Below are 26,244 nucleotides of genomic sequence, written 5' to 3' on the forward strand. Positions count from 1 at the left end.
CCTTCAACGTGCAATTAAGAGGGAAGGGACCCAACCAATTACTATGGCTCTGAGGAGGAGCCGCCGGTACCAGGCTTGTTGTCGTGGCAATCCGAAAGAAGCTGAGGAAGCACTTATTCCCACACTGCGGAGGAAGATGCTACCGTGTAATGGGTTTATATGAATAGTGAGTGTCTAAATCAAATGCATACCAAATGTTGTCCCCAATAAGCACAGCAAAGGCCTCTGGGTTAGACAACATTCTGTTTGCTATAACTCAAAACATACTGTTTATAATATTCGCAGCTCCAGTCCAGATATACACTGCTATTATAAACATACTTACCCTACAGTACTGTACCTTATAGATCGGGAACAGGTTTAAGGTCCGCTTGTCCTCCTCACAAAATGTATCACAAAAGAGAAAATCTATCACAAGGTGAATTTGTGTTCCTGAAGCTTTTACCTTTTTTTCAGATGGGTACTCTTGAGCTGGCTGGCTGGCTGTTGGGAACTGTTGACGCTAGTCTGTTTGGACAGTTCTGCACCTTGAGATCTGGCGCCCGGCCATAGAGGGTAGCAAGAAGGACAAAACAGAGACGCTCTGAGCGCTCCTTTCACCCAGTCAGCCTCAGAGACGCTACGCTTTGTCTTAATGTAGAACTTAACGATTTCTTGGTGCTGTGCAGAAGTATTTCCAGGACAGCTCGACAGGGGAGAGCAAAAGATGGTAGCGGAACTAAACACCAAAGCAACCTGGCTTTGGCTGTCTGGGGTGTTACACAATTGATTCAGGTTCCTGTACACACAAGATGCAAAACTCGCTTCTGTAAAATGTGGAACTCCTTTTGGAGGATTTGGGATAGATTAAAAATAGTGTTTGTCACTGTGATAATACTGGAGTAGAATCTGCAAATTACTTGGAAAAAGACACCCTAATAACCTGCATTTTCAGGGAATATTACAAAAAATAACCAAATGGTTTATTTCATGTTGATACATTCTTGGACAACACCACAGAATCATTGCATGAGTGGCCAAACGTAAATCTCTCCCACAACATGGCACATAAGCAGCAAGGGCAACATGAAGATACTCAAGTACAAACTGTAGAAAACATACATGCTTTGTCTTTTTTTTGTGTGTTTTGTTTTTAAATATATATTCATCTTTTTTTTTCCACAATGGTCCATACGTCGCGGAGCAAAAGGAAACTCTAAGACAAATTAAAGCCATATTCTGCCCAGTGAGAAATCACTGCACGTCAAAATAAAACGGAAAACAGGATCGGACAAGCCATTCAGAGAAGACAGGTGGATCAACTGTGTTGTGAGGTTCTCATATTTTGTAGAAACTTTAACATCAAACATAGCAGGCATGCATTGACAACCTTGTTGTGTCTGAATACCATTGATCACTGGAGTCTTCATAGAAATCCATCAAAGCATGGATTGAGCTCTCTTTTAGTCATCTAAACACAGTTAATGGTGAAATACACAACAGATGTAAAACAAGTACGTGGATCAAGAGACACGTTAGGTAATGGGACAACAGGAAACTCTCTTCCACAGGCAACCGGTAACAACAATTTAACACAAATCAGTAGAAAAACACAAAATAACCCTTTTCTCCAAGTATCAAAGAGAAGAATATGGCTTTAATTATAATGTGCATCCAAGAAGCAAGGACAACCAAAAATAGATTAATCTTAGAAAACCCACAACAAACGAAACAGAAATAGCAGAGGAACCACACACTTGTCAACGTGAAGTTTGAAAAAACTTGCAGTTTGGAAGTACATTGAGGACAGGAGGCAGCCCCAATGGTAAGTCATTTTCTTGTGCAGTGCACCTTTAGAGACATTGTGAGTAGGGGGAGGGACTGCCCACTGACATCCACAGGGCACTGGCCCCGCCCCCTAGCAACTCTGGAACTCCGTGAGCCTCCAAGGTAACCAGGAAGTAGAGCTCAACCTGTTGTTTTTCTCATCATCGAGTGTGATTTCATTTTTTTTTTTTCTTTTTTTTTCTTTACATTTTTGCAGAGCTTAGTCTTGGTTTATCCATGTTTTTTTTCTGTCTCCGGGCTCTCTGGTTAAGTTTCAATCAGGATATTTGTGAAGACCTCTGCCAGTGTTTTTTGTAGTGAAAGGAAAGTTCCGGAAGTTTGCTCTGCCCTGAGACCTGATTGGACAAGCAGAGGTGTACATGGACGCAAACCATCCATTTTTTTTACATTCCCTTTTGACAGAGGGGCATGCGATTAAGCCGCTCTAATCATCACTCTAATCATCACTCTATTCATCACTCTATTCCCCTCCAACCTCTCTCTATCTCTCCCTCCCTCTCTCTTCCTTTCTCCAGCGGAGGTCTTCAGATCTCAAGGTCATTGTAGCTCACATACTTTGTCTTGGTGGCTGGACCTGAGCAGAGAGAGACAGACGGAGACAGATTAGGATTTGGTCATTCAAGCTTCATTGTGTGAGGACACACACTGTAGTCTCGATCAAACATGCTACCTTAGCAAACATCCTGTGAGATTTCCCTAAAGTCTTTCAAGCGATAACGATATTTGGCGGACATGTTGACAACCCAGCACTGACTCATTAGGTTAGCAAACAGCTGGCCACAAGAACCCATTCATGACTATTTTGTAACGACTCTCTCACATCCTAAAACCAGCACTGTACATAAGGCACAGGGACAAATGGGATAACAATCATCTGACTTCCTTGGAGAGTACAGTACTAATTGAAATATGAAGTTAGGACTGGCATTCCCATTTTCGGAGCTGATTCTCTCTAACTCTCTGAGAAGTGGATCCAGAGACTGTTTGGGTTGAACTCTGCCTACTGAAAACAGTCGTCAGTTTGACTGAAAGGTGATGAAACAGCCAGACAGTCGTTTGAAAACACCAGCGACCCCCGACACTGACTGTGGAAGACAGGAGGAGTATGGACGGACGGACTCTTGTTTCTGCGGAGCCCGGATGCCCTCCTCCTCCGCCACGACACAGCTCCTCTCTAGCTAATGAAGGTTCAGAGAAGCTATTACCTCCCCTGCTGACCTCAGGCAGCACATCTTGAAGGCGGCGCCGGGCTAAAAACGTCTTAATGGGCCTTATCTACCAGCCCACCTCCACGGGGAGGGGAGAATACACTTGCCAATCTCATGCCAGCTGCGGAAAACAATCACATCTCGAACAGGCAACCTGTGATCCAAGACCCCATCCTTTTAGCTATTTCAAATCCCCCATGAACTTGCCCCTGCAGCACATCAAGTGACAGATGGATTTAACCCGAACCAGTGCAGAATCATCAATCACGTCCTGAAGATAAAGGAAAATGACACATTATGCATATTAACGTATGACAGTGTCATTGCCCACCCTGACTTTGTCATAATGGGTTTTTATTCTTAAGGACATTAGTCGAGAAACTGATCCAACATGAGCCATCACTACCATGGTCGAGTCTATGCTAATGTAGTGGGATTAGCACAGTGGCAACATCAAGAAAGAGATAATATTAATCATAATAAGTTTAGCATTTAAGCCTCTTCTTTTGGCGAAGAGATGACGGCTCACAATACGTCTCTTCCGGATCTCAAGCCTTCATCACAGAATTACAGAACCCATGCTTAGCATGCTGAGCCAAACCAGCCTCCATCAAACAACATTGTCTTCTGTAACTTTGCTGTTTGAACAGGAGTCCATTGACACTGCTCGTCATTAACTGGGTAATGAGAGCTGTCTGGTCACAGTAAAGTCATTACTTATTAGTATCATGCGTTTAAGAAGCTGAGGATAACATGCTAATGCAGTTGTGCGGCTAACGGGTGCCCTTAGAAGTGGAGTGGGAGAGTCAGGAATCCAGAATGTAGGTTTGACTTTGTGTGGCTGGGGTTTCAGTGTTTTGGAAAAGAGACGGGGAAGATGGCAGACGTGACCTGTGGGATTCACGGCTCAAGGAACAGCTCTGCCACAGTGCTCTTGACAGGAGATCCTCCTAAATTAAATATACCGTTCGGCCTAAAACCGGGCTTGCTTTTTGATTGCTTTTGCCCGAGCTATTTATATGCATCGCGCCCTACTGGTTAGAGAATGATGAATGAGTTATCTAATCTAACATTGTAGTTATGACACACCAATGAATAATCAACTGAGTTATGAGTGACAAATGTCTCTTTGCTTGTTAAGTTTGCATAACGGATACAAAGAAGAAAAAACGGGGAAAATTGGATAGAAACTCATATCCTCTTTCTTGTGGAGGCGTAGTGCCGACAGCGTTGGAAGAGCCTTGTTTCCGGACTCAGGAGGAGCAGCAGTTGGGCGTTTCGCCGGGCTGGAATATATTCAGGAAGGAAAGAGCGGTGTAGAGCTGTGGAGGGCAGCCTAGCGAACATTACCCAGAACAACAGATGGTGGCGTCGTCTGCAGGGAGACGTAGAGACAGCACACTGAGTCTGCTGCTGCTGCTATAGCGGTCCTAGCTTCTGCTGTCTAAATGACTCAGCTGCCTGGGTTCACCCTGTGCTATTTTGAAGTAACTGATGAACGTCTATTTCTTATTTAAAACAATGAAAAGGCTGACTTTCGCAGGCCGCGTGAACATATCGTTGGGGTTGGCGTTGAACCCTAGTTAAGAAAGGAAAAGGGGGCTGGGTAGTGTGTGAAGGGGGGGGGGGGGTGAGGCTAAAAAGGTAAGGAAAATCCCTTTACACTATCTTTTACAACCCCCTTAGGGAAGTGGAGGAAAAAGGTGGGTACCCCCCTTAAGGCACTGCGCCCAAAAGTGAGTGTATGGCTGTACCCTGAGAGTCCTTACACTGTACATACTGTGCACAATGTTCACCTGCTGCAGACCATAGAGGGAAAAAAGTTTCCCAACATTAGGATTGCAGTGTATTTGCCAACATTTTATTCTGTCTCTGACCTTTTTGTCTCTGAGAATTCCGTCAGAGCGCAGAATGCTGCACATCAAAGCCTACTTTCCTGATGTTCCGATGTTCCGGAGATTTTATTTATCTCTCCAGAGGTGAAAGTCAAAAGGGTAAGCTTCTGTACCCTGTACCTATGGATATTTTATAGAATGCGCATGAATTTAGATTAGACATTATAGGTTTTATAGAGACTTGAAATGGGTCCCAAAGGGCAAAGGGTCTTATCTTAAAGGGGATATTTAACTGTTATAAATTTTTAAAAGGGGATATTTAACCTGCTTAAAAATGAATGTTAAGCTCATGGATACATTATGACCTATAGAATAAGGCCTGTTAGCATGTCCTATATTGAGCATTACCTACAATCACCCTGAAACACTTCACCTCTGCCACTCAAATAGATTGTTATATTATACCCCCCCCCCTCCCAGCCCTAGTCCACTCTCTCCCCCTCCTCATGTTAAAGTTATGAGTGAATTCAAAAGGGATGAAGATAAATAGCCGTGCAGACTTCATTAGCATCCCTTTCACACCCTCTATCCAAGCCTCCCAGAAGTGGAACAAGGTCATAACAAAAAGTAAAAGTAAAAGATTAATTTGGTCTTACCTCTGATAAATTATGAGAATTAGCCTGTTGGAAAAAAACATAATTTGGTGAGTAGTCTCCTAGGCCCCAAATGGAATAGAGAGCTGGTAATTTGACCACACAAACCCCTGAATTTCCTTGTGTAAAACTTTTGGCTGGATCTGAACAGTAAATGTCATGGTTATGTGACTAGTTTGATCAAAATTAAATAAAAGGCTTATAAAAGTTGTGAGAACATTAATAGATTTGGTAGGACTCAATATCAACATCGAAGTTTAAATGCAATTTGACTAGATTCAATGTTCTTCCTTAAAATTAAACATGAATGTGTTGTTGGGCCAGTAGTGTTGCCGTGCCGACCCACCGATCCTGGGTGAACTGAATGGGTTATTTGACTGTCGATGCATGCTACAGTATTCATAGTACCTCATGCCATTTGCCATCTTCCAAAGATATTTGTTTAAAAAAATAAATATGTTTTAGGAAACAACAACACCCATTCACTCGTTGTATAAAGTTGTCAAGTGTATATACAATTGTTTTCAGGAAAACAAGCAGAGGAATTATTCTAATGGTTAATAATTGCCTGTTAAGTTTGTCACTTAAAACAGGGTTCCACGTTTAAAAGGTTTGTGAAAAAAGGAAAAACGAGACTGTGTGCACATTTCTGCCTGACTGATCTCTCCATCTGTTACCAGTGTCTCTCTTCTCCAGTTATGACACTTTCCCCCAATTAGTGAACATACTATACACTGTCCCTGAGCAACGTTACTGTGCAGTATGGGCATTTTTAAATAAGACATGTTCTTATGTGTTATGTTCAAAAATATTAAGAATAAGAACTTCCACACACACACACGTTTCATGCTTCAATGTTGCTAAATGTCCTGTCAGTCCTGATTTACAGTTCTGTATGTGACTGAAATGAGAAGGAAAGGAAGGAAGGAAGGAAGGAAGGAAGGAAGGAAGGAAGGAAAAGAGGAAGGAAGGAAGAGAGGAAGGAAGAAAGAGAGGGAGGAAGGAAGGAAGAGAGGAAGGAAGGGAGGAAGGAAGGGAGGAAACAAGAGAGGAAGGAAGGAAGGAAGAGAGGAAGGAAGGAAGGAAGGAAGGAAGGAAGAGAGGAAGGAAGAGAGGAAAGAAGGAAAGAAGGGAGAAAGGAAGGAAGAGAGGAAGGAAGGAAGGAAGGAAGAGAGGAAGGAAGGAAGAGAGGAAGGAAGGAAGGGAAAAACGATGAGAGGAAGGAAGGGAGGAATGAAGAGAGGAAGGAAAAGAGGAAGGAAGGAAGCAAGGAAGGAAGAGAGGAAGGAAGGAAGGAAGAGATGAAGGAAGGAAGGAAGGAAGAGAGGAAGGAAGGAAGGAAGAGAGGAAGGAAGCAAGGAAGGAAGGAAGGAAGCAAGGAAGGAAGGAAGAGAGGAAGGGAGGGAGGAAGGGAGGAAGGAATAGAGGAAAGGAGGAAGGAAGGAAGAGAGGAAGGAAGGGAGGAAGGAATGAGGAGAGGAAGGAAGGGATGTGTGTTCCCTGGCTTATGTAGACACATTTCAGAAGTCTAAGAAGAGCTGAAGGAGTCAGTTCAAATGTAGTACTTTCCCTTTAAGGAGTTCATCATCGTCGTTTGTCATCGTTATTCATCGACCCTGTGAGTCACGCAGCAAGTTGACTTTAAAGATGAGATTCCTAGCTGTAAGGACTGATGACTGACCGTCACTGTCCTTGTCCCAGCATGGACTGTGTCAACTTTAACAGAATGTGTAACACTTTAGACAATATATTCTTTCTCTCTTTCTCTATTTCTTTCCCTCCCTCTCTCACTCATTCCTCCCTCCCTCCCTCCCTGACTCATTCCTCCATTTCTCCCTCCCTCATCCCTCCCTCACTCCTCCCTTTCTCCCTCCCCACACTCACTATTAGGGTCGACGTTCTCGCACAGCTCCGTCTTGGCCTCTCCGTTGGGCCGGTCGCTGGCCTTGTGGGAGAGACGCGACGACATGGTGGCGGCCGTCACCACCGCCTTGAAGCTGCGCTTCCTCTTCTGCACGTTGAGCTCCGGGTGGAAGATGATGACGTATACCTTGGGCATGTAAAGCATCCCCAGAGCCACAGAGGCACTCAGGTTCATGGAGATGGTCAGCGTGGTGGTCTGGATGTACAGCTGTGGGGGGAAGAAGCAGAAGAAGGCCCCACGTGCCGTTATTAGCATGGTTTGTGGATCGGTGTTTCTTAGATACTTTCATTATAATTCGACCGATACGCTGTGTCTTATTGGTCCAGAGAAGTTCTAAAAAGTCAGCAAAACCGTTTGCAGACTTCTGAACGTTTGCAGAGGCCTGCAAACGTTTTTTTACGGACCTAGCAACAAGTGTTTGCCTTGGAGATGTTGACAACATGGCGTCTGCTTTTTCGTTTTTATGCCAGATTATTGTTGTAGTATATAAGAAACCAAATATGGACTTTGGACAGGTCTGCAAACGCTTTCTCGCTTCGATTTGTTAGGGTTAAGTAGACCTACAGTCTCGGTCCACAAAAGTTTAAACAAATCTCTGCTTACATAGGTGTTTGCAGACCTGTCGAAAAGTCCATATTTGCAGTTTGACCATCATCCTGAGTAGGCAGAAGCTTTTGAGCTCCGGGTCAGGGTTGTTGTGTCAGCTGGGGAAACAGAGATAGGAGGTGAACTCATTTGAGTTAGCTGTCGGTTTAGTAAGGTTCAGGAGGGGTCTTGGTTTTATGACCACTTGGGAATCAATCCCATGGTGTGATTCAAGGCCGTAATCATCATACATATTGGGGGGGACACAGATCCCTCGTTTGGCGCACTGTAAATGTTTCATGTGTTGTTAGTTTTGGCTCTGCAGTGGACACCATAGCCTGCGACCTCTCTGACTGCAGCCAGTGATGAGCAGAATGGATAAAGACGCTGATCCCTGTACCCTAATAGGATCCCCAGAGCAGCAACAGCGACTTACTGGGCTGCTTTCATGACGCCCCACACCTTTGTTTTACCCATTTTCCTGAGTGCTATTTGCGCTGGAAGTCACAGGTTGAGCCAGAGACTAGCCCAGGGCCAGAAGCTCACGCTACTGTGACGAGCACATGTGTGGGTGGGAAACCATCCAATGCTGTCATCTTCATTTGTCAGACTGCAAATCAGTGCAAACGGCAGAGAAGAGGTGTGTAACTGCTCTCTGAGAGGACACAAGCAGTGTGTGTGTGTGTGTGTGTGTGTGTGTGTGTGTGTGTGTGTGTGTGTATGTGTGTGCTGCGGTCCATAGCTTAGCCTGCAGTAGATTGGCAGACTATCAAGCTATAAACAGAAACACAGGCAAAATATGCACTTCGAGTTAATAAGCAATGGATTTGTTTTCCTTTTAGAAACCCTGAATATTTCCCTCTCAAACAATGCCCTGTACAAAGTTCTTGATTAAGTCATCTAACAATTGTATGTCGTTGTCTCAAAGCCTACTGATTGCTCAAATGAATAAAGAGGAGTATGTCACTTTGCTGCAAGGCGAGGCTTGTACAACCTCATTTGAGAAGGAGACACTTTACAGCACAAAACGGGTACAAGTTGCTTATCGTTCCAGATAAGACTCAAACAGAGTTACAGTAAGAATCAGTGTGATAAGTAGTGAGAACATGACACTTCAGATCCCAGGTTCTGTCAGGCTTAGCCAGGAGTCCTTTATTAATTGGGTGTTCATCTAATCATGACTCGAGATCTTCTAATCATCCCAGTCCGGCATCTTTAGCAAAAGTCAGCAATGTTTAGAAAAAAAAAGAAAGAGCTGAAATAGACTCTTTAGAAGTCATTGTAATAATTCTTTTTTTGGGCTGGTTTCCCAGAAGTGGACTGGGCTTTGATGAAAAAAGGAAGACAGTAATATAACCTGGGGATGGCCGAGTGAGTGAAGACAATACAAAGGTTCCAACAAAGGTATTTTATTTTATATTTTATTTAATTCTAATTCAGCTTAGTACTGCTAATATATGTACCCTTAGTATAAATAGTCCACATATTTACATTTTAGGTTCCTATATGTTTATTGTATACACCTTCCTGCCAAAGCAAATTCCTTGTCTGTGCAAACTTTCATGGCGAATAAATCCCATTCTGATTCTGATTCTAATGAAAGGAAGCAACACACCATAAGTGTTTGTTTATTACTATGGCACTTAATTATAATAGTGTCCACCTTTACACTTTTGTAATAACATTCAGAGATGGCAAAAGTACACCCATCTTTTACTCTAGTAGAAGTACAGATACTCATGTTGAAAAATACTGAAGTTGAAGTACTGACTACACTTTTTCACTCAAGTTACAGTAAAGAAGTATGGGCTTTGACACATACTTAAGTAAAAGATACCCATTACCTCTACCTGTTTTAGCGTCACGCTATAAATCAACCCTTTTTTCAAACAGAGTGAAAGGAGAGCGGAGGAGATAGGAGGAGAACAGAGAAGCCTAAAACAGTAGAGTAGAGCAGAGCACAATAGAGTACTGTAGAGTATAGTAGAGTCCTCATCAATTACTCATCAACGATGCACACTTTTTTTTTCTAATCTTCTTTTTTTTACCTTTCAATTCCTTTTTGAAAGGACACCGAAAAGTTAATATTTATTTTGAACGTTTTTTTTCAAAAAAACAAATCGACCTTTCGCAACTTTTTTTCACAACTTTTTTTTCTTATTGCTTTCTGCCTTGCTGCATAGTAGCTTCGTAGACTATCTTACATTTGTTGTGCGTGATTGCCAGGAAATGAAAAAAGGCACACAATGACAATAAATAATATGGATCATGCCACCAAATACAGATTCAAACTAAAGTAACAAGCCTGGTGTTAAAATGAAAGAAGTAAAAGGACAGAAATGTGTGTCAAATGTGAGGAGGGAAAGTAAATAGTTAAAAAAATAAAGAGTGAAGTAAAATACTGATACCAGAAAAAATTATATTATCTACTAACATTTACATTTAGTCATTTAGCAGACGCTCTTATCCAGAGCGACTTACAGTAAGTACAGGGACATTCCCGAGGCAAGTAGGGTGAAGTGCCTTGCCCAACGACACAACGTCATTTGGCACGGCGGGGAATCAATCCGGCAACCTTCTGATTACTAGTCCGACTCCCTCACCGCTCAGCCATCTGACTCCCTCTGACTGTCCCCAACAGTAACAAATTATTTGTACTTCCCATCTCTGATAGCATACACTGCTACATTGTACAGTCATGTAATCACATATAGGTTCACGTACATAGTTCAAGTTCAATTATTATTGTCAGATGCACAGAACAACACAAAGTCAGACTGGGCACTGCAATTCTTAAGACACGAGCACCTGGCATAGTAACAACAGTGAGTGATGTTAGCATAATGAATGATTGTGTAGTTACTGTGTCCTCTTCAGTGTTCACTGAAAGTAAAGTCCACTGTGAAGTGGACGGGACAAGAGGAGAATCATGAAGGATGCCCTCTGCACAATTTGGTGTCACAGGGTCTAAGTAAACAAGAGAAAGTACTGTGAGTAAGAAAGTAAGCACACAGGAGGTAAGTAGTAAAGTAAGTGGGGCTGGTGAGTCGGAAGGTATACAAGTAAGTAGGTGAGTCAAAAAGGACAGCATCACCTCGATCTTCATGCCATCTTCTCCACATCTCAAAAGTGCATCAGGAGCATTGCTGCTTGAAAGATGTTTTCTGCCAGCTGTGTGCTCATCCTTAATGTTGTCTAAGTGTTTCGTGTGTACTGATTAAAACCTTCAGTATTTGAAGAGTTGTTGTGTTGTTTGGTCTCTGTGGGGAGTGGGCAGGGGCGTAAACAAAGTAAATTAATTAGACTTTCTCCGCATTTGTAAACACAAAGTCGGGCTCATTACCGAACTTGGAGCTGGGACAAACTGTTCTGTATCTTGAAACCAAAGTCAAGTTTCCAGTTTTGATGTGTGTGTGTGTAATTATGGCGCATCGCTTTTACCGTTCCGTTAGCCTCTGTGAACTGTTATGTTTCTGTAGCATTTGTTAGGCTGTTGTCACACTAAGCGATATTGTTTTTGCAGAAAAGTCAGGGGCAGGCTCGCTTTTAAAAATTTCCATAACAACAATGGCTATAAAATATATTTTTTCAAGTGGAGGGTCTTGTTCTGGTGTACACCATACGCTCCACGCTCCGCCAAGACATAAAGAGCTGCGCAACTTTCGGTTGAGGTCACTGATTACAACCGAAAAAAATGTAGTTAGGGTTTGTTTCACAATCATCATTTAAATGTTTTACAGTAACGGGGGACGGGGGATTATTACCGTACTCTCCTAATTTTGTATTTGTCTCCCCTTGATGTACACATGTCAACCCTGCACATAAACCAATGTTCTGATACCAACTGCTGCCACTTCAAAACAACGTGTGGGGGTGTACCAGAGAGACAAGCTCAGTATCTGAGGAGATGAAAACACCTCTTCCTGGAGCGTTCAACACAGCTACTGAGGAACATAACCTCAAGAAAAATGTATTCTGTCTTCTTCTAGGGAAAAACAGAACTTCATAGGTAAAGGTAGAGAGAGATAAATCGAGAGATAGAAAGAGAGAGATATTGTAAGAGAGTGCGAGATAAGGAGAGATATGAAGAGAGCGGGAGAGAGACAAAGAGAGAGGGTGAGAGATACGGAGAGAGAGAGAGAGAGACAAAGAGAGAGGGTGAGAGATACGGAGAGAGAGAGAGAGACAAAGAGAGAGGGTGAGAGATACGGAGAGAGAGAGAGACAAAGAGAGAGGGTGAGAGATACGGAGAGAGCGGGAGAGAGACAAAGAGAGAGGGTGAGAGATACGGAGAGAGAGAGAGAGACAAAGAGAGAGGGTGAGAGATACGGAGAGAGAGAGAGTGAAGAAGTGAGAAGGTGGCAGTCAGAGGACAGAACTGATGCCCTTTGCAGACGCATTGAAGAACTGAGATCTTCAAACGTACGCTTGAAAGAAAGAAAAAAATACGTTTCTGCTCTTGAGAAGAGCTCTTGTTCTGCAAGATCAGGGAGACAGACAAAACTGCAGCAACTGCCAACACTAAAGAGGAGTGTAGTTGATGGCGCTTCTGAAACCACAATCGCTCGGTACACAGCCAGCAACACACAACAGAGACCCATGTCAATGGTTGTGCTTTTCTCGGCCAACGACATTATTTAAATCTACTGGGCTATGCCGATGTCCTTTACAGATAACAAATTGGTATAGGGTTTACCCTTTAACCGGTAACCTACAGTAATACTAATCTATCTTTACCTGAACAGCTCGTTCACTAATGTATGAGGTCATGGCCCAGATTAAAGTGTGCATCGTTCCATGTACACATGAGGAGTCATTGGAATTAGTGCATCATTGGACACAGCGTCATTAGATAATTGCAGTAGTGGATAAGAAGTGTTTTTTGTTAGATTATAGTATCGCAGGTCACATGCAGGGGTGGTGGGGGGTGGGTTAATGCTACACTGGCCATACCTACGCATGGATAAGCAGCCAGTGCTAACCGCCGCAGAACAGCGTACTGCCTGGCATGTTGAGTCGAGCTAGTTAACCTTGTTCATTTTGGAACAAAACCTGATACTTTAGCGAGGAGGCACCTGTGTTCGCTGACCTAAATAAAACAGGCTTCAACGCAGATGGCACGACTCGCATATCGCTGAGTGGTTTGTAATGGGCCAGTGCCCCCCCCCCCCCAATACACAAGTACGCCTGCAGTTTGCATTGGTGGGAGGAAATTGTGATGGGCAGGGGCAGGGTCATGGTCTTCACAGAGAGACTGAAGGAATGCTCTTCCTCAGCTAGTGCTTTGGTAAAGGATGCCGCTTAGACCTCCAAAGAAGAATCCAGAATTGATCTATTTGAGCTGACTTTCAAATGCAAACACAAGTAAGTCGTTTTTTTGGGGGGTATTAAATCTTACGCCTACTCATTTGCTTCAAACTGTTTGTCATAATGGTCCTTTCTGCCCCCGTCTCGAAGCTCCGCAAGGTTTGGATGTGGCTGTGGCCCATTGTTCAGCCTCCCTGATGACTGTCTGACTGGCCGCCTGCCTGGACTACCTCACGGCACCAGCCTCCCCTCCAGAGATGAAAACATAATTCAACACTGCCAACAGTTCACCAACAGCATGTTCTATCTCCTTCTCGTCGTGTACTTTCATTTTCTTTCTCTCCCTCTCTCTTTTCGAATCCCTCCCTTTCTACATCTCTCTCTCCCTCTCTCTCTCTCTGCTTCACAGTTTTTCTCGCTCCATTTCTCCACTTCTGTTTCTCTCGTTTATAATTATTTTTCTCCATTTTCTCCTCCTGGTTCGTGTTGTACAGTTGGTATTGACAAGGTTTACTTCAGAGGCGGTGGGGCCAGGGGAGAACGGTGACCCCAGCGTGTGGACAATGAAGAAGCAGGGAAGTTAGCAGGTTAAAGAGGCAAGTCACAGTTTCTCCATTTGGAGCAGCCAAAATAGACTCTTTTGCTGCTCAGTATGGCGCTGTAAGGAAGCCTACATGATTCTTTATCACGTTGGGATCTGCCATGATACAGACTTGAAAATGAGGGGTGAGGAGACAGCGAGGGGGCGAGGAGAGAGTGGGAAGAGGGTTGAGGGAGGGGTCAGAAAGAGGCGAGAAAGAGGTGAGGAGAGTGAAATCCGTGTGCGGGGGGGGGGGGGTGTGAAAGCAACACTGGTCTGTGGGGGTAGACACGGGTGAAGCGAGAGGTGGAAAGAGAGAAGGGTTAGAGAGGACTGGACATTAAACAGGAGAAAGCTCGCAGTGGAGCCCATGAAAGCCCAGTGGTAATATTCTCCATTTTTCTTATAAGCGAGTGGGTGGAAAGATGGTTTGAGGAGAAGGAGGGAGGGCAGAGGGTGAGCGAGGAATGTTAAAAGGTTGTATAGACCAGGAGAAAGACAAAGAAGCTGACCCCACTGGCTAGCCAGTGCTGTTTACCACCGTGGCTTTCTCTGTGACTACATGGTACGTTCACAGCGAATGAAACAGCCTGAAGGTCTTGAGAGCTAAAGACAGGCTGTCATAACCCGTCAGCAGACACAGATCCTTCTGTGCAGTCGTGCAGACACAGAATCATCCACACACAGATCCACACGGCCACACACACACACTCGTACGCACACCAACAACACACGCGCGCTGCTGCACAAAAAGGCACAGACTTGGAGAACACATCATTATACAATGAACACACACCCAGACACACACACACACACACACACACACACACACACACACACAGGGATAGAGACCCAGACCCAGTGTAAAGTAGAACACCTCCAGAGGAGACTGACACCTCCGAGTCACAGAGGCAGATCAGGGGTGGAGGCAGATCAGGGGTGGAGGCAGATCAGGGGTGGAGGCAGATCAGGGGTGGAGGCAGATCAGGGGTGGAGGCAGATCAGGGGTGGAGGCAGATCAGGGGTGGAGGCAGATCAGGGGTGGAGGCAGTGTTTTCACAGGTCTCCATCCCAGTCTCCAGAGGCAAGCCTACTTCAGTGTTGGACGTATCACTATCCTACAACCTGCTTTCATAGCTGTGCTATTCAAGTCCCTAAACAACACAATGGCAACCCATTAGTCTGTATGTATTCATCTCTCATGTCCTCCCATCACTGTGTAGATGCTCTGCTTCAGGGCCAGCCCTGGGCTTGGTGGAACCTTAATATCTTTTAAAAAAGGGTTGAAAGGATTGAAGAATCGTTCTTTTTATATGAGGCTCCACCTGACTGGGAGGCATGTTTAAATGATGCAAATGTTCCAATCCCAAAGCGTTTAAATAAAACATGGGGGGTCGTTTTATTGACTGATGTGGCTTGATGCGTTTGCCTGTTTGGAAGAGGACAGCCTAGCTGTCTGCACAGGACACACAGACTGTATTGATGTTTTGCTTCAAAGTGACTGTGTGTGTGTGTTGTGCGTCATGTGTGTGTGTGTAGGTTTGTGTTGCCGGTTTACAGAATCGGGTGTAATTTAAGACTCGTAAAGCTTTGTAAAGTCTGGGCTACAGCCAGGGCTGTGCCTGCTCCTCTGATAGGCTGGTTGGCTCTCAGTCTCAGGGGAGCTGTGCTCAAGCTCAGCCATGTTGCTGCTTTGCATACAATGTAGCCTCGATGTGCTTATCTTATCACCGGGTGGGTGAGAGTTGCTAGATTAGATGTTTATAGCAGGAGAGGGGGCGAACCTAATGGACTGCTTGGCAGACATGCTGGGGGTTAAAAAAATCCCGCAAACCGGCCTGCTCCAAAGCAGCGGCGGTGTGTGTGTATGTGTGTGCTGTCAGAGCGAAGAACTATGTCCAGTTCACCGTGGGGTTTATATGCTAAACAGTCATTATATTGTGGAGCTCTGGTGCTCTCTATCACAGATGTGCACACCAGCCAGCACACGGACGCTAACTCCCTGTAGCCTTCCCTCACGTTGCGGGGCGATTTGTGAAACAAACACAACAAAAGGCGAAGACTGTCTTTTATTTGTCGCTTCTTACAGGGAGACGTAATCTGACAACAAACGAGGATGCTGCCTTAGTAAAGAAACTGCAGTCTGAGCACGAGGACACCAGATGGACCTGACAGACGTTCAAGTCGGGAACTTGCAAGTCTAAAACATACGAAATCAGCTGTGAACTCTGCTTTCGTCGAAGGGGATTGCTGCAGGACTCTGCTCTTATGGATGACTTTGCTTTTTTTTCTCTCTGTATTTAGCTGCTCTTAGGAGCGTGAGTAGGAGCCCAACTTTTCCCTTCTGTGGGACAAACAAAGTTCATCCTGAATCTTGCGCTGCCCTGCTCCTGTACATGGGCCGCGTGTGTCAGAGTCAGACCTTCAGCCTCCCCTATTAGAGGCCGCATCGACAGCTGTGTCACCCAGAGCCTCCGCTGACCGGCCTGGGCCCAGCCTCTCTCCGCTCGCACCCTGATGAGATAATACAGCCTTTGACTGCTCCCCTGGAACACAGCATCACAAGAGGACGAGCAGGGGCAAGATTAATGACACGCTCGCATCCAGCCTAGCCATGAGGGAGGGGGGAGGAGGGAAAGGAGGGGGGGGAAGAAAAGGAAAGGGGGGACGGGGGTGAGGGAGGGAGGGGGGGAAGAGGAGAGGGGGGGGGAGAGGGGAAGAGGGGGAGGAAAGGGGGAACAGTAGGGAGGGAGAGGGGGGGATGGGGGAGAGGAGGGGGGAGGGAAGGGAGAGGAGGGGGGGAGAGGAGAGGAGGAGGGGGAGGAGGGAGGGGGGGAGAGGAGGAGGGGGAGGGAGAGGAGGGGGAGGGAGGGGGGGAGAGGAGGAGGGGGAGGGAGAGGAGGGGGAGGGAGGGGGGGAGAGGAGGAGGGGGAGGGAGAGGAGGGGGAGGGAGGGGGGGAGAGGAGGAGGGGGAGGGAGAGGAGGGGGAGGGAGGGGGGGAGGAGGGGGAGGGAGGGGGGGGAGAGGAGGAGGGGGAGGGAGAGGAGGGGGGGAGAGGAGGAGGGGGAGGGAGAGGAGGGGGAGGGAGGGGGGGAGAGGAGGAGGGGGAGGGGGAGGGAGGGGGGGGGGGAGGAGGGGGGGGAGGGGGGGGAGAGGAGGAGGGGGAGGGGGAGGGAGGGGGGGAGAGGAGGAGGGGGAGGAGGGGGGGAGAGGAGGGGGAGGGAGGGGGGGAGAGGAGGAGGGGGAGGGAGGGGAGGAGGGGGGGAGAGGAGGAGGGGGAGGAGGGGGGGAGAGGAGGAGGGGGAGGAGGGGGGGGGGAGAGGAGGAGGGGGAGGAGGGGGGGAGAGGAGGAGGGGGAGGAGGGGGGGGGGGGAGGAGGAGGAGGGGGAGGAGGAGGGGGAGGAGGGGGAGGGAGGAGGAGGGGGAGGGAGGGGGGGAGAGGAGGAGGGGGAGGATGGATCTCAGGTGTGAGCTGAGTGTGTGTAGGGTTAGGGTTAGGGTTAGGGTTAGGGTGTGTGTAGGTTGTGTTCTCCACCTCGGCAGCTACGTTATTAAACACACATTCCTGCAGCTGCTCTTCCTGGTCATCTCACACGGGCACGTCGCCAGACACCACAGAGGATGCGGGTGAACCTATTAAGGACGGCCTCTGTTGGAGAGCGGAGGAGGGGGAGCCCGCGCCTTAATGGAGGCCATAAAATGCAGACTGCGTGAAGACCAAGCATTAGCATTGCAAATATTTTCCTCACTCCATCACTCCATCACTCCGGGATACAGCGACAGAGAGGCAAGGAGAGAGGGGAAGGAGAGGGACCGAGGTCTTCATTAGAAGGAAGCAGACTCTGACCTTGATGTGGTCTCTCTATGTGAAGACACAGGTGTGTTTGGAGAGAGCGTTCGTCACACCAGCTTCCTGATTCACTCACACAGGGAGGTAGAAAGCAGACACCCCAGCACAGTCCTCTGTACACCCCTGTGCACGGTCACATACACTGTTACAGCTACTACCCCCTCCCTCTGTACACCCTGTGCACGGTCACATACACTGTTTACAGCTACTACCCCCCTCCCTCTGTAACCACCCTGTGCACGGTCATATACACTGTTACAGCTACTACCCCTCCCTCTGTACACCCTGTGCACGGTCATATACACTGTTACAGCTACTACCCCTCCCTCTGTACACCCTGTGCACGGTCACATACACTGTTACAGCTACTACCCCTCCCTCTGTACACCCTGTGCACGGTCATATACACTGTTACAGCTGCTACCCCTCCCTCTCTCTCTCCCCCACCATGTCTAGCTCTCTGTTGCTCTCTTTTCTGTCACTCTCACTTCCTCTCTTTCTCTCCCTGTCTTTCTCTTCGTGATTAAAAGACTTTGTAACTTACAAAAATCTATTGCAGTTAATTCTCCCACGGTAATTCTCTCTCTCTTTCACACTCTCTCAGTGTGTCTCTCTTCCCTCACCTCAGAGCTTAATTTTGGATGATCCTGCCATAGCGTACAATATCCCCAAACACTGTGATAGCGCTGATATCGCTCAGAGCTTTGATCACATCCAGGTCAGCTGTCATGGTTATGAGGTGAGTGTGAAGGTAAATGTAATCCCGTCTGCTGCTGCTCTACAGCTGGGGTCGCACACGGGACACGTGTCATCATGGTTTTAGAGAGCTGCTTTCAAATCAAGCCGGAATGACGACTCATTGCTTATGCATTGGCAAAGTTGAACGTTCTAGAACTGAATTAAAACGCCCACCTGTCCCGTGTTCTAAGACTGGCAACTTGACGAGGCTGCTGTGTGTGAACGTGGCTTGAGGGCCTTCAGAGAAGGCTGATGTTCAGCACTGTCACCATAAGAAATGTATTCATTGCAGATGTCAGATGGCTGAGCGGTGAGGGAGTCGGGCTAGTAATCAGAAGGTTGCCGGATCGATTCCCCGCCGTGTGAAAATGACGTTGTGTCCTTGGGCAAGGCACTTCACCCTACTTGCCTTGGGGGGGAATATCCCTGTACTTACTGTAAGTCGCTCTGGATAAGAGCATCTGCTAAATGTATTCAGCATATCCAAAGGTAGCTTTTAGCCGCAGCGTGGTTCGGGGGAGATTTGAACAGCAGTCACGCGTGCTACCACTGACCTATACATGATACTTGGGGGATTTTGTGTTCAAGAGCAGCCCTGGTATCAATGATTGATATGCAGATTTTCTGTGTACATAGAAGCTTGTGTCTCTGTGAGGTTAAGAGGTAATACAGCGAGGCCCCCCTCTGAGCAGAATATAGCACACAGCCCAGACAGTTAGGAGACAGTGAGGGAAATCATGTACAAACTGGGACTTATGTGATTAACGACCACTTCACATGCTGAACGTTCTAGTGTATCAGTGTACTGACCATCCAGACCCATTAAGGAAGCGATTCTGTGCATTCTATGTTTGAACATGTCCAGTAAGAGTGACTGCTTTACCCGCCCCAGCCGAATTCTACCCGCATTTGGCGGGTGGGCGGGTGTCAATGTCATGCACTGGTTGTAATGTAACACGGCGGGGTGAGTTTTCCCGTCTCCATGTAGATGTCTGACCCATTTCCTGCCTCATACCGCTGCTCTCCTGAGCAAGCAGGAAGCTGACAGGAAGTGCCTACAGCCACCCAGATGTTCGCCAGCCAACAGGATGTGGATGTCTGGCTGGGAGGGTGGTCCCATCTTCACCTAGGAAGGGATTTTTTATATTGTCGCAACCGTTAACACACAGCAATGTGAGCTCAGGGCTGGACGTTGTTATTCTGCTCTTCCCCTGTGTCTCTGGGTTTGGAGGGTCGGACCGATCGAACACATGAAGTAGATATTTGCTTTTCATTTAAGATTTGTTTTGATTAAACAGCCGAGATCTCAAGTGTGCATGTGTGTCTGTGTGTAGCTTGTCTGTTGGTCTGGTGTGTTCCGTCAGTCACTAATTGCAGAAAGCTTTCAAGCACAGAAGGACTCCCAGCCCTCCAGATACCTGCCTACATCTACAGCATTTGTGGGAGAATGTTTGTCTGTGTGTGTGAGAGAAAGAAAGAGAGAAAGTCAGACCGAGAGAGAGAGAAAGAGTGAGAGACAGAGAGAGAGAGAAAGAGCGAGAGAGCAAAAGGCAGAGAGAGAAAGGCAGAGAGAGAGAGAGAGAGAGAGAGAGAGAGAGAGAGAGAGAGTGAGATAGAAAGAGGAACTAAGGGGGGGGAGGGGGGCTTCTACTCTCATTTGTATTCAGCTCAACAGTGAGCAGGTAAGTAATGACAAGCAGCAAAGGCCAGGGTGCCACAATTCCACTCAGCTGCTGTGCCGCTCTGCCTCCCTCCCTCCCTCCTCCCCTCCCTCCCTCCCTCCTCCCCTCCCTCGCTCCCTGCTGACGTCAGGCCTTCACACAACAGAGCTCTGTTATTTCTTCTTCATCCTGCTATTACCTTTTCCTTCCCTGCATCTCTCCGTCTGTCTCTGTGTGCGCTTCGTTCTTTCTTTCTTTCACACAAACAAGCCCCCCCCCCTCCTTCCTCCATCCCGCCCTCAGATGAGACTGCTGTCCTAATGAGACCCCCCATTACACCCCCCCCCCCCCCACCCATCTCGCCCTCCCTCCCACATTCATCATCTTTAGTCTCCAGTCCCTGGGCCGGGAGTTGCAGGTAATGGCAGCAGCAACACACAGCCAATGTGTGTCAACCAGCAGCAACCCCCCCCCCCCCCCCACACACACACACACACACCCTTCAGACAAACAGGAGACTCAGCCCCCCCCCCCCCCACACACACACACCACCCTTCAGACAAACAGGAGACTCAGCCCCCCCCCCCCACACACACACACCCTCCCACAACGCCGGGCAACATTTCTCTCTCTGAGTCATTATCAGGTCTGTTTTCCTCTGAGTCCTGTGACACTCCTACCGCTAGCTCATGCAACAGTGCGCGGGGTATTAAAACTGTTAAACACGTACGAAGGTCTGACCAAACCTGGACGAGGCCGCCGTTGTGCTTTTCAATTTTCCGGGCTGTAATTGGTTTGAAGGCAGAGCAGAGAGAAGATGAGGACAAACAATGCGTACGGTCAGAAGGACGGACGCCTAATGAGAAAAAGCTGAGCTGCCCAATCCAACACATCTCCCAGAGACCCACAGAGGAGCCGTTAACCCCCCCCCTCGGCAGGAAGGAAACTCATTTTGTCTGCCGTTATCAAACACTTCCTGTGTTTTATGTCCAGACACCTCTCTACTTTAAACACTGAGGGACGATCGCTGTAATTAACTTGTTGCCAAAACTGCCAGTTTTGAGCATTAAAAGATGGAAAATGACAAATGATTTGATTGTTCCAGTTCATAAACTTGCGCCTCAGTGTGAATGTTGTGTGAATTATATTTTTTACGATAATTTCGGACAGCGTGTGTGGTTGCCTGTCGTAGCGTAGCACATATATAATTTTATATCAATACATTGGGAGGGACATTTTGACCAGATTTGAATATTGGGGTGTTTGGATTGGATGTGTCCCCCCAAATGTATATTATGATGACGGCCTTGGTTTGAACTCATGTGTGAGCCCACACAGACCTTGAGCTGGCAGAAGCCGTCGCTAACTCCCCTATTCCAGCTGTCATCAGAGCCACAATCACAGCTCACAAATGCCCTTTTGTGTTTGACGTCTGTTTGTTCCAGACTTGCAGGGATAATAAGATGATCTTCTTACAGGAGTTAGGTCTGGCGGATGGGACTTGAGCTTCCCAATCACACACACACACAGACACAGACGCACACTCACACAGAGACACACATGCACACACACACACACACTCATACACACACACGCACACACACAGACACAGACGCACACTCACACACAGACACAGACGCACACTCACACAGAGACACACATGCACACACACACACACTCATACACACACACGCACACACACAGACACAGACGCACACTCACACAGAGACACACATGCACAAACACACATACACACACACACACACACACACTCACTCACCAGGCCTCTGCTACTAAGTACAGGCCTAACTGGCAGCCACGCATTCAGGATGTTAGGAAAACTTCCTCCCTGGTGTGCCAAGTTGAGGACCAATTGTTGGATGAGATGCGTCATGTACAGTCATGACACAGAGAGGGATTAGCTAGTCTATGTTCGTACTGCAATCGGCACGTCAAACCACCCAGCCTCGGGCCAAGATGGAACCATCTGGAACGCCGACGGCGTCGTTCCACAGCGTTCCCGACACTCACCTTCTCAGGGGACTGGGCCGTGCCAAAGAAGATGGGGATAAAGGCCAGCCACACGATGCAGGTGGTGTACATGGTGAAGCCGATGGGCTTGGCCTCGTTGAAGCTCTCGGGCACTCCGCGGGTCTTGATGGCGTAGATGGTGCAGGTGACCATCAGCAGGATGCTGTAGCCCAGCGAGCAGATGATCTGCAGGTCCGTGATGTCGCACTTGAGCATCCCACGGGCCTCCTCGGGGTTCATGGTCTTCTGCTCGTCGTAGTTGATGAGGGTGTTAGGTGGGTCCACCCCGAACCAGATGAACACGCCCAGCAGCTGGATGGCGATGAGGCTGGAGGTGATGGCGAGCTGCGAGGTGGGGCTGATGAGGCGCGGCGGCGTCACCGACCTCTTCCCTTCCTCGAAGATGCGGTATATGCGGTTGGTTTTGGTGAGCAGCGCGGCGTAGCTGATGCACATGCCAAGCCCCAGGAAGATCCGGCGGAACGAGCACACGCCCACGTCCGGCTCGGCGATCATGACGAAGGTGATGACGTAACACAGGAAGATGCCCGTCAGCAACACGTAACTCAGCTCCCGCCCCGACGCCCGCACGATGGGCGTGTCGTTGTGGCGCACGAACGTTGCCATGACGAAGATGGTGGCGACGATGCCCAGCACGGCCAGGAACACGGGGATGACGGCCCAGGGGGAGTGCCACTCCAGCTTGACCATGGGGATGGACACGCAGGCGGTGCGGTTGGGGTTGGGCCTCATGTCGTAGGAGCACAGCTTGCAGGAGGTCTCGTCGTGCTGGTACTGGTAGCCGTCGCAGCGCTCGCAGTGCCAGCAGCAGGGGATGCCCTTCACCACCTTCTTCCTCTCCCCTGGCCGGCAGGGGAGGCTGCACACCGAGCTGGGGATCTCCTGCTCCCCACCGGGCCACTGCATGTCCTCCACCTGCAACACAACGGCAGACAAGGAGTCAGCAAGGAGTAGGCAAGGAGTCAGCAGGTTATTTATTATCTTCCCCCGCACCACAACACACAACCAGACCGGCTGCATATGATGTATTGTACTGTAAACAGACTGCAGGTGGAGGTGATTTGGTGTGTAATGTAGTATTCTATCCTTGAAACAGCTGGCACAGCCCTTAGACTGGACACGAACACAAGCTAGGAACATCTTGTCTACTGTGTCTTTACCTTGTCTCTCTCTCTCTCTCCTCATTCACCTCTCTCTCTCCTCTCATTCGCCTCTCTCTCTCTCTCTCAAGTGAGTGAAAAGAAAGAGTAAGAGGGAGTGGGTGGAGGATGGAGGAATTCGGGATGTGTGAGTCGAGGAGGGAGAGGGCAAGGGGTATGGGGGTGAGGGAGGCGGGGGGGGAGGGAGGGAGCAGGGTGTTGTTGCTGTCACGTTGGAGAGTCAGGAGTGACAAGTCACAGAGGAACCGTGTGATGCACGCAGCAGGCAGTGTGATTGGACACGCACAGGCATTCCAGAACCACAACAAAGGAGAAACTCCGAACAACCTTCTAATCTGCTGCCTTCCCAAAGCTGGGCCGAGGCAGAGGAAACCGATGAGGAGAATCAAAGAAAAAGGATTTAGTCTTTCTTCCGCCCTCTCACCATCTCCGGAACAGAACCTTCTTCTGTCGCCCTCCTCTGGGTTTTCGTTTTTTCACTGTTTCCATTATTCAATCCTTCTTTCCCTCCCTCCCACTTTGTCCATCTCATCTCCACTTACTCGCAAAGCTCATTACGTGCGAAGATTTAGTACAGAGCCATCAACATCACACTAACCTGCCATCTGACTCAAATCTATGCAGCGCTGCATTGTTAATCAACCTCTTACAGGTGGACACAGAGAGCTGTTGCCTTTTAAATTCAACCATGTTCGCTAAGACACATGCCTGTCCGGGTGCATTAGGAACAGGGCTAACACATGCACCAGAACAGCTCGTACATCAAGGCGTTCGGCATGCCTCCCCGGTCCAGGGTGAGATGAAGCTGCCATTGAAACACAGCTCCATCCATCACGCCTCACTGAGGAAGACCTTGCTAATTTCATTATTCCACTGGTTTCTGGAATGATGTCATAGAGGGGTAGGAGAAGCCGAATGATGTCACAGAGGGGTAGGAGAAGCGGAATGATGTCACAGAGGGGTAGGAGAAGCCGGATGATGTCACAGAGGGGTAGGAGAAGCCGAATGATGTCACAGAGGGGTAGCAGAAGTGGAATGATGTCACAGAGGGGTAGCAGAAGTGGAATGATGTCACAGAGGGGTAGCAGAAGTGGAATGATGTCACAGAGGGGTAGGAGAAGCCGAATTATGTGACAGAGGGGAAGCTGAACCCCAGCACTCCTGTCTCAGTGTCGATGAATATTTATGTTTGACTAACCGGCTCCTGCAAGAGAAGAAAACGTCTCTCTTCTGGCAGACTCCTCAGCCCTGCGCTGAGATATATAGCCGCGAGGCCACAGTCTCTCCTGTCCAACACTTTGACATCTTTTGAAAACGATGAAATGGATGTAGAATAATGGAGTCTGCTTGCTGGACTAGCTCTCTGATGTTCAAAGAGCCCGGAGTGACCAGGCCGCCCTGGCGGACGACAGAAGGGCTAATCTACGACAGGCAGTTTAGCTTCACTCCACAGCAGCGGGGGAATAGGTGGTCTAAGCCCCGGGTCAAGAATTACTAGCATGAAGTCAAATACGTGGGGTGCACTTCGATTAGTGTTGGTTGGTCCCAGTGCAATTAAACAGAGGGGTGTCGGATAAGTGAAGACTCATAAATAAATCAAAAATGCGCCCGAGACCTTTAAAGCATTTTGATCATTGTATTTGGACAAGGTTCTGTGGTATGCTTTTTACAACTGTGTCACTTTTTCTCTTCAAATGTCAGTTTTCCAGAGATACATCAAACCTAACGTACAACAGTTTTGGATTAAAATGTCCTTCCAGAAGAAAAATACATTCAGTATTTTTTTTTTATCAGAAAAGCTCCAATCTGTTGTTAGGAAACAAGGTTGATGTCTTCCTACGAGCAAAGCTAACTCCAAATAACACTTTTTTTAAAATAAAAACAGGACCGACTTAGTAGCCTCGTTTCATTACCTCCTCACAGTCTTCATAAAAACGGGAGCAGGACAAAAAACAGCCAAGAGAGAGAAAGAAGTGGAACGGAATATTCCGGATGATGCAGAGTCGAGGGGGCGATGGCCCTTATTCCTTTGTTGTCATTGTGCCTAGAGCGCCTCTCAGGTCTTATCAGGCATAGCCAGCCCCTCCACTCTGTCTGTAGCCTCTCCTGACTGGACTTTCTGCCAATAAATCACCCCTGTCTCTGTTGAACTGCGTCCGGATCGGGCCAGGTGGGTTTAAGGACCAAGACACCAAATCCTGCTCAGGAGGGAGACCCTGAAAGCCTCAACAGGGAAACTTTTACCTGCAGAAGAAGGAACTCCAGCAGAAGCGTCTCGAAAGGTAAACGCTTTAAACAAACTAAGAGGTAAAAATACGTTTTTTTTTTTTATTAAGTGTGAGAAATAGCATGCCATGCATTGATATTTCTGGAAGAGCTTGCGTACTTTGTCCTCTAATTTAGGTTTTCTATTTGGGAGGGGTGCTGCTCATGCAGTCAGGAAGTAAAGACTCCTGTTTCGGCTCATGGTTCTCGTCAACGCTGTTTGATTTAAATGGTTGTGTTCCCAGTTCCCAGACTAGCTTCACAGTGTTGTGATTCTGTGATTCTTTGACTGGTGGGCGAGTTGCGGGGAGGCAGACGAGAGTGAATGAGAACGAGAGAAGAGATAGCAAGAAGAAGAAATAAAAAGGTGTTTCAGTGTGTTGGTGTGTGCATGCGCGTGTGTGCGAGAGTCACACACGTGTGAGTGTGTGTGCGTAAAAGCGTGGTGCTGAATTGGGAGCATTTAATCCACATACTCATTAGCTTCAGGTTCGATAGCCTTTCCCAGAGCAATTTAGCTCCAGCCTCTGTGGCGCAGTTCATTACTCTGCCTTTAGGGGTCTCCTGTCCCTGCGCTCATAATTAAACATTCTGAGAAA

The 26,244-nt window shown here is 47.6% G+C and overlaps 1 protein-coding gene across 1 annotated transcript in view; it reads right to left on the reverse strand.

The window, feature by feature from the left end:
- Window positions 1–1,000: 1,000 nt before the first annotated feature.
- Window positions 1,001–26,244, reverse strand: part of LOC124471866 (metabotropic glutamate receptor 7) — a 102,958-nt gene continuing 77,714 nt past the window's right edge. Inside the window, exons 8-10 of the mRNA XM_047026502.1 lie at window positions 22,200–23,135; window positions 7,408–7,654; window positions 1,001–2,401 (exon numbers count right to left, since the gene is read on the reverse strand). Of these exons, the coding sequence (XP_046882458.1) occupies window positions 2,352–2,401; window positions 7,408–7,654; window positions 22,200–23,135 (1,233 nt within the window). The 3' untranslated portion in view covers window positions 1,001–2,351. The remainder of the gene's footprint in view (window positions 2,402–7,407; window positions 7,655–22,199; window positions 23,136–26,244) is intronic.

The sequence above is a fragment of the Hypomesus transpacificus genome, chromosome 9 (assembly GCF_021917145.1).
Source record: "Hypomesus transpacificus isolate Combined female chromosome 9, fHypTra1, whole genome shotgun sequence".
Classification (NCBI taxonomy): Eukaryota; Metazoa; Chordata; class Actinopteri; order Osmeriformes; family Osmeridae; genus Hypomesus; species Hypomesus transpacificus.